The 8185-nt window shown below is 38.9% G+C and overlaps 1 protein-coding gene across 1 annotated transcript in view; it reads left to right on the forward strand.

Moving 5' to 3' along the window:
- The first annotated feature begins 3189 nt into the window (after positions 1-3189).
- scyl3 (SCY1-like, kinase-like 3) overlaps positions 3190-8185 on the forward strand; it is a 10473-nt gene continuing 5477 nt past the window's right edge. The window contains exons 1-11 of the mRNA XM_005734113.2: positions 3190-3419; positions 3547-3790; positions 4250-4435; positions 4590-4703; positions 6028-6084; positions 6165-6267; positions 6357-6468; positions 6539-6616; positions 6744-6883; positions 7025-7215; positions 7736-7907. Coding sequence (XP_005734170.1) covers positions 3626-3790; positions 4250-4435; positions 4590-4703; positions 6028-6084; positions 6165-6267; positions 6357-6468; positions 6539-6616; positions 6744-6883; positions 7025-7215; positions 7736-7907 — 1318 coding nt within the window. The 5' untranslated portion in view covers positions 3190-3419; positions 3547-3625. The remainder of the gene's footprint in view (positions 3420-3546; positions 3791-4249; positions 4436-4589; positions 4704-6027; positions 6085-6164; positions 6268-6356; positions 6469-6538; positions 6617-6743; positions 6884-7024; positions 7216-7735; positions 7908-8185) is intronic.

Raw genomic sequence — 8185 nt, forward strand, 5'->3', positions numbered from 1 at the left:
GCAATTTCTATTCTGAGCTCTTGTAGATCTTCTTTTGTGTACAGGCTGTGATCAGATGATCTGGGCTGCTGCTGCTCTGAGGTTTACTGCACTTTGTGGATTAACACAACTGAATTTAACAAGATGTGAGCAGGTGTTTCATGAGTTGTCCTGTTCCATCCTCTACAATGACACAGTTTATGCTGTCGTTATACTAAACAGTATGAAGGTGGAATTCAGTGAATGAATCCAAGTATAATCAGCTTACCTTCAAATTCATCTTTGCAATTCTTAATGTAACCTAACTCTGAAGACCACAGCCACTTTGCACCAATCTAACACAACGCTTTATTTTAAATCCATCACATTACTGCAAGCGAACCAGCTTATCCTGCACTAAACTCCATATTTTCATGCAACCTTTAAATAACACGGTGAGTCTGTGTCAGGTTTTTTTTTCCAGCACATTTTACAACATGAAAAAAATAACATAATATGTACAAACCTGATATTCAAATTTCCAGTTTATCAAACACCACCGAGCAGAGGTTAAATATAACCTCTCTTCTTCCTCTCCTGCCCTGTCTTTATCGCTCTCCATCTCTGAGTAAAATTAACATCTTCACAGCAGCTCTACCTTTCTTTAGCTAGCAGACACACAGTGTGACAAACTGCACACACAAACAGTTTGTGTGTTTACTGACATTTCTTGAGGTGACAAAAACGTTGCATTTGAAATTACCTGCTACTTAAAAAAATATCACTCCTTTTATGCTTCTCTTGGTCCTCTTCTGTAGTGCTAACTAGATGCTGAAGTACAGCAACTGCAACTTACGGACATGTGCACCCATTCCTGTGTTGTGCCGAAAAGTGGTTATCTGCCAAAAATTGATTTCCAATGTTTCGATGTGGTATTTTTTTATGTGTCATGTCTTTATAAGTAAATATTGGTCAATAGACTTTAGTGAACAGGATTTACAAAGGATTTACAAAGGGGTTATTTATAGAATTAAAAAAATACATGTTTTTCAAGTATCTTTAAGACTCTGGGTTACTGTATCTACATTGTAACCAATCCAGTCCATTTTGGAAGTATCTTTATAGAATTATTGTTATATTTGTTGCAATTCCTGCTGTCTTCTTGGCCAGATTACTCCTAAAAAGACATTTGTTAATGTGAATTAGACTTTTTAACTGGATAAATAAAGGATATATAAAAGTGACTTTGCCAAAAATTTATTGTGGCTTCTGCGTTGAGATAGGAATGTTGTTTGTGGCTCAAGATGACTTGATATCGTTCATGAGGGATACATTTGACATATGTTTTAGATATTATAAGCCAACAAGTTATTTATGGCAATTTAAATACAGGCAATCACTTTTTTAGCAAATACCGGAAATCAGTTTTTGGCAGGCAATCACCTTTTGGCATTTTAACCCCTGATTATGGTCTCTTTCGTCTCTTTTTATGTGACATATCGTTGGGAATAATACACCAGTAAGATTGCCTTTCATGTGTTGCTGTTGAGGCTCAAATTTTGAAAGTTTGATGTTTGAAGATGCGCACTGACATGAAAAAAAAAAAGAACTCCCCTCAAATGTCTTAAACCAAAAGTACCGAGTCTGTTTTGAAAGTGTGAGGAGTAGAAAGTACAGACATTTGGTTGAAAACATAGGTAGTAAAAGTAAGAAGTTGTTAGAAAAAAAATAATACTTATGTAAAGTACTTTTATCTGCAAAGGCTACATACTTACAGTAACAAAATATTTGTACTTTGTTACTTCACACCTCCACTTTGACTTGTGCAATTTGCTGTCATGGTGAGGCTAGATCATATGCCAGCTGACATAGGATGAGAGACAGGATACAGCCTGGACCGGTCACCAGTCTGTCAGAGGGACAGACAACAGTTCACTCTCTCATATGCATACATGTTTTCGGATTGCTTAGGGAAGCCAGAGGACCCAGGGAGAACATTTGATACCAACACTTTCTTTTTTTTTCTTTTTTTGCCTGTCCCGTTTGGCTCTTTTGCATCAGAATTATTGTCTAAAGGCAAAGAAAGATGCCCAACGGATTTACTTTACCAAACTGACCGTCCCAGCCTTGCCGTAATGGTCCATTTGATTCACCTTTTATTGTTTATTTTATTTTCACTTGCTGAATACGGGACAGACTTGACTGGGGAAACCAACACTTTCTTGCTGTAAGGTGACATTGGTAACCACAACACAACCCTGCAGCCTTTAGTATTAATTCCAAAAATCCAGTAGTGGTGGTGGTGGTAAAGATGGAAGCAGTTTTAATTAACAAGCAATGTAAAGCATATCAGAAATCTATATATTTTTAAGAACCCCACTAACATAGAAATAAAGTTTGGGATGCAAATTTTTATATTTACCATCCCATGATGGCTTTACATGAACTGGTAGTGTTTATATGGTTTATTTTATTTAACCTTGCTGTGTTTGGGAGTCTCGTATATCATGCATATCATAATAATAATAATAACAATAATAGTAATAATAATAATAATAATAATGGATTGCATTTATATAACGCTTTTCGAAACCCTCAAAGCGCTTTTACAATTCCACTATTCATTCACTCTTACATTCACACACTGGTGGAGGCAGCTACAGTTGTAGCCACAGCTGCCGGAATGAAACCGGGATGAACTATGAAACTATGCTTTGACAGCTTTTTAGTCAAAGTAAACTTTATTGTCATCTACGCTATATACAGTGACGAAGCTCCGGTTACATCAGTGCAAAAAACCTAACAAATATATATATAACTAAGGAATAAGAAAATAAATATACACTTAAGACTTAAGGTGATTTTAACTTTTATACCTATGTGTTACCCTAACATTATGGACAGCACACCCGCTTTTGCTGAGAATGAAACAGTGTGCTTTTCAGAGTTTCATTAAGACAGATAGTGACAGTTTCTATTTTCACTTCACTCACCATATGGCGCTCAACTCTCCGCTGATTACTTGCGTTATCTCGCACCACTTTAGTCGCAACCATTAGCTTACGGGGAGGGGTGTTCGTTCTTTCGTATCAATGTATCAACAACAAATAAACCTATTAACGAATTATTTTATGATGAAGGGATTTGAAACCTGTATCTGTTGAAAATAAAGTTGAAAAACATTAAGTTATTCAACCAAGTGAGTAATTACAAGTAAGTACCAACCCCTCCTCTGTGGTTTCGTCTTTTACCGGAAAGGTCCTTGTTTACAGCGCAGCTCTTGCTCCACGTTAGCATCGGTGATTTGACAAGAAGGAAACGGGATTTATTTATTTTTTTACTTTTAAAGCAGTTCGCAAAACTCGTTGAATCTGTGGTACACTTCGACTGGCATGGTTGTTTGGAGGCGGAAAAGCTACTGACAAGGGCAGCAATGACAAGCTTGCTAACGTAGTGCTAAGGTTAGCCTGCTAGGCAACTGACGCTAGCTAACTTGTCACTAAGTGGTGCATCCAGTTTACTGAAACAGGTACCGGTATGTCAACTTAACTCTATAACAAGTACTCGTTTCTGTTTTTTTACTGACAGGCACTCGCACTGCCACGTATCACGCCTGGCTTGCTTAGTTTATAACCTGAGTGGCTGCTCATAAAGAACGACCGCGGTCATGGGTGCGGAGAGCAGCGCGGTGCGGAGCTGCACCCTGGAGGAGCCGCTCCTGACTCTGCCCACCGGACCCACCATGTACTCGGCGGTGCTCCAGGATGGAAAGCCCGCTTCTGTGTTTGTTCACAAACGTGGCAATGAAGACAAAGTCAACAAAGCTGCCAAGGTGTGTAATTTCCAGATGTCGCTGCTCGCCTTTGCCGTCGCTCATGTGCATTATGCGTGGAAGTGTGCAGCCAGCACGCTGCCATGATCATGTTGGACACAAAGTACCGCTGCAGCGTTGAGACATTTTTACCAAACTTCTCTAGTCGGTTTTCTGTCTTTTCTAAAACTCTGTAGAAAAAAAGTTCTTTAAAAAAGCGAATTAATGCATCACGTGTGATTGTGTGTGAAGTTGAGCTGTACACACAAGTGTGTAATGTGGATGTAACATTTTAATTAAGAAAAAAAATTAACATGGTTTTGCTTAGTGGAAGAGCCCCCTCCAACTTCAGTATTCTCTGTTGTGACTAGAATTAAATAAGTGAAAGTATGAGTTTTGTGTCTTAACTGACGGGTAATTTTAAAATACTAATTATTTGCATTTCTTACACCTGCTTAATCATCCACACATTTCACCCAGCACCTGAAGACACTGCGACACCCACGTCTACTGCGCTTCCTGTCCTGCTCAGTGCAGAATGGTGGCATCCACCTGGTGACAGAGCCTGTGCAGCCCCTGCAGCTACTGCTAGACAGTCTCTCCCCAGAGGAAATTTGTGCAGGCATCTATGACCTCCTGCAGGCACTTGTTTTTCTGCATGAGAGGGTGAGTGTTTCTACAGTCTCTGCATGATTATATCAAAGCATGTGGAAAAACAAGGTAGATGGAGAAGGTGATTGACCCTTGGATGTCGTTCTGTTTGCATTAAACATGCATGCATATTCATGCAAGTTCCAAACTTGTCTTGCTCTTCCACCAGGGTAAGTCGAGCCACAACAACGTCTGTATTTCATCTGTATTTGTCAGTGATGATGGTCATTGGAAACTGGGAGGGATGGAGACTGTCTGCAAGTTCTCTGAAGCAACTCCTGAGGTAAGAAGTGCATTAAAGCCATGTGGGCAGTCATGTGAAAAAGAAAGTTTGAGAAGAATTCTTTACTGTCCTGTGGAAAAACTAAGTAAATATCATGATTCAGTAGCTTTCTCAGTCTTTTACATCATAGTGAAAGAATATTGACCCACTCTTTGTACAACTCTTTTTACAACATTGTTTCAGTTCATTGAGGTTTGCAGGCATTGGCTTAGGAGATGATGTCAAATTTCAATTGATTTAAGGTCTAGACTTTGTTTTTGTTTGTTTGTTTGTTTGTTTGACAACTACTTGAAGTTTTAGCTGTTGGATAGAATTGGTCTTTGGTACACAGAAAAGCTCATGGTTGACACAATGACAGCAAAGTGCCAAGGTCATGTGGTTGCAGAGCAAGCCAAAATCATCATCCCTCCACCACTGTGCTTAAAAGTTGGTTTGAGGTGTTTGTGCTGATGAGCTGTTTTTAATTTTTGCTTGATGCGATTCTGTGCATTATAGCTAACCATTTCCACTTTGATATCATGTAGCCAAAGCACATACCGTAAATCCCGGACTACAGAGCGCACCTGATTAAAAGCCGCATGCTCTAATTTTAGAAAGAACATAAATTTTGTACTTCTACAGGCCGCACTGGATTTTAAGCCGTATGCGTTTCACTTCTAATATGAGATATTTACACAGAAATATTACACGTGAGGATTAATCCGTAAGGAAACATAAACATGGTAACAAACAAAATACATACTGCAAATGCTTTCTTTCCTTGAACAGCGCCTGTAACGTGGCTACCTTTAAGTATTTTACGTACGTATCGGTAACACACAAATTACGTTGCTTATGGGCTTTTTTTACGGAACAGTGCACAAACAACATTACGTCTCTTAACAACCGGTAAAAATATATACAGTATATATATATTACTTATCAATTTTATTGGTCTACTGTTACCAGGCAAAATGTTTTTGGCTGAATGAAAAACAATATGCATTAGCCGCACGTCAGTATAAGCCACAGTGTTCACAGTGTGGGGGAAAAAGTAGCGACTTATGACCCGAAAACTACGGTAGTACTGGTTAAGCTGTTTTCTAATCGTACTGTCATAACATGCTAACTGATATTTGAGAAAACATTTTGTATGACTGTAATACCACAATTCAGTCCGTGTGTGTTCACTCAACTCAAAGATTTATCCAAACATTGAGCTATATTTCTTGCAATGTATATACAGTTCAGCAGTTTTAATGCACTTTTTTTTTAGACTGTTTGAAGACTCACTCTGTAAAATATCAGGTTTATGTTAAATTTTGGCTATTCCTAAACTCCTTAGTTCCTCACAAGCATCCAGAATGCAAGAGAGGCCAGCTATATTCCTCCAGAAGAGCAGGTAAGCAGGTTAAAGTTAATGATTGACAAGAAGCACTTCCCACTGTGTTGACAGGTTTTCAAGAAATGTTTTCTTGACAGGTGGAGGGTTTTAAAATCCTTCCTGATAAACATGCTCACTCTCGGGACTGTTACTCTTTTGGGATGATGGTGGAGTCTCTTATTCCCCTCCTTAATGGCTATGGTAAGGAGAGGTGACCTTGAATATCACATTTCATTTTTTCAGGTTTAACCTGCATGTACATTATCATATGCTTGCACTGTTGTTTTCAGTGTCACAGGAGCTTGCTGCCAGCCTGACAAAAACACTGCAGGCAGGCCTGCTGAACTCTGACCCCATGTCGCGGCCGCCACTCAGTTCCTTGCTCACCAATGACTTTTTCAGGTTTGATTTGTAGTTATCATTAAATACTCAGAATGATTTTTTTAAGCAAACATTATTTTTCTGTGAACAGGAATGACTTTCTGGAAGTGATGAATTTTCTGAACAGTCTCACCCTAAAGACAGAAGAAGAGAAGAATGAATTCTTTAAGTAAGAAATAATGTAGTGATCTTGTTACATGTTATATGTGGACTTTTTTCACAGATAGAATTTTCTTTAACTTGTATTATGGTGTATATATTCTCCTCACGTAGTGTTTTGGTTTTATGTTTTTTAGGTTTCTTCTAGACCGAGTCCAGAACCTCCCTGAAGAGTTGATAGCTACACGCCTTGCTCCCAAACTCCTTAACTCTCTCGTTTTTGCAGAACCCATGGCTGTAAAAAGCTTCCTGCCTCATCTTTTAAGGCCAAAGAAAGGTGAGATTGCATTTGAACAAAAATTGGCTTCTGATAACCAGATCTTCTAATCCCATTTTCTGAGAGAAAGCCAGAACTTAGTATTTGCCTGACAGGCACAAATGTTTTATGAAACTTTTTTTATTTCACCTTTGTGGACAGATAACAGTGGTGGTGGTAGCAGTGAAGATTGCCTGCTGTCTATGTCCCTTTACCGTAAGCATGTGATTCCTCAGCTTCTTCAACTCTACAAGGTCAATGAGGAACATGTCCGAATCGTGCTGCTGACCCACATCCACCTTTACGCTGAGTTTTTCTCCCACGATGAACTCAAAAACCAGATCCTACCTCAGGTGGGGTGTTACTTTAGAAGCAAACTTTTTTGTTGTTGTTCTTGTTGTCAAAAAAACCAAGACGGTTGAAGCTGAAATGTTCAGTATTTTGGAAAATGTTTAAACCAATAAACAAATTTTTTTTCTTTAGTCTTACTTAAGAAGCACCAGACGGGGAGATTGGGTAATAGCTTAATAGCAGGGTGAAACAGGCAACCCCAGAAATTGTAACCAATTTAATAATGATAATAATAATAATAATGTATACTTTAATGATCCCCGTGGGGAAATTCCTCTCTGCATTTAACCCATTCACTCAGTGCAGTGGACAGCCATTGGGCGCCCGGGGAGCAGTGTGTAGGGACGGTACCTTGCTCAGGGGTACCTCAGGGTAGCTGTTCAGGGGAATCGAACCCCCGACCTTCCAATCACAGGGCCACCACTTTTATCACACCAATTTTATCTAATGTCTAAAGCTTGAGAACAAAATTCAAATGAAACTATCTCTTAAGTATATTATCTTGTCTATTACTCTCTTTAGGTTTTGTTAGGAATGAGAGACACCAATGATTCTCTGGTTGCCATGACGCTGCAGAGTCTGGCGGTGTTGGTGCCCTTGCTCGGGGCTCAGGTGGTTGTTGGTGGAGAGAGAACCAAGGTCTTTAAACGCACCACACCTAACTTTACCAAGTCTACAGAAGTGACCCCTGAAAGTAAGCAACACTGTCTATAAATGTCAATGAAAGCACCTCTATCTAAATAATAACTAAACAGTGCAAGACAGCACAAGTCTTGTATTGCGATAACTAATTTATTAAAATTTTATGTCTAATTTTTTTGGATAAAGACACTTTTTGTAGTTATGCCTCTGCAAACCACTGCAGTGGATTTTAAATCAAACAGTCAGCTGCAGATTTTCAGCTTTTCCAAAAGTATTGCATAAACTGTTTCTGTAATTACTGGAATATTAAATGTCGACAATTTTCAGAGG

The sequence above is a fragment of the Pundamilia nyererei genome, unplaced genomic scaffold, assembly GCF_000239375.1.
Source record: "Pundamilia nyererei isolate P.nyererei 1_Seehausen unplaced genomic scaffold, PunNye1.0 scaffold00056, whole genome shotgun sequence".
Taxonomy (NCBI): Eukaryota; Metazoa; Chordata; class Actinopteri; order Cichliformes; family Cichlidae; genus Pundamilia; species Pundamilia nyererei.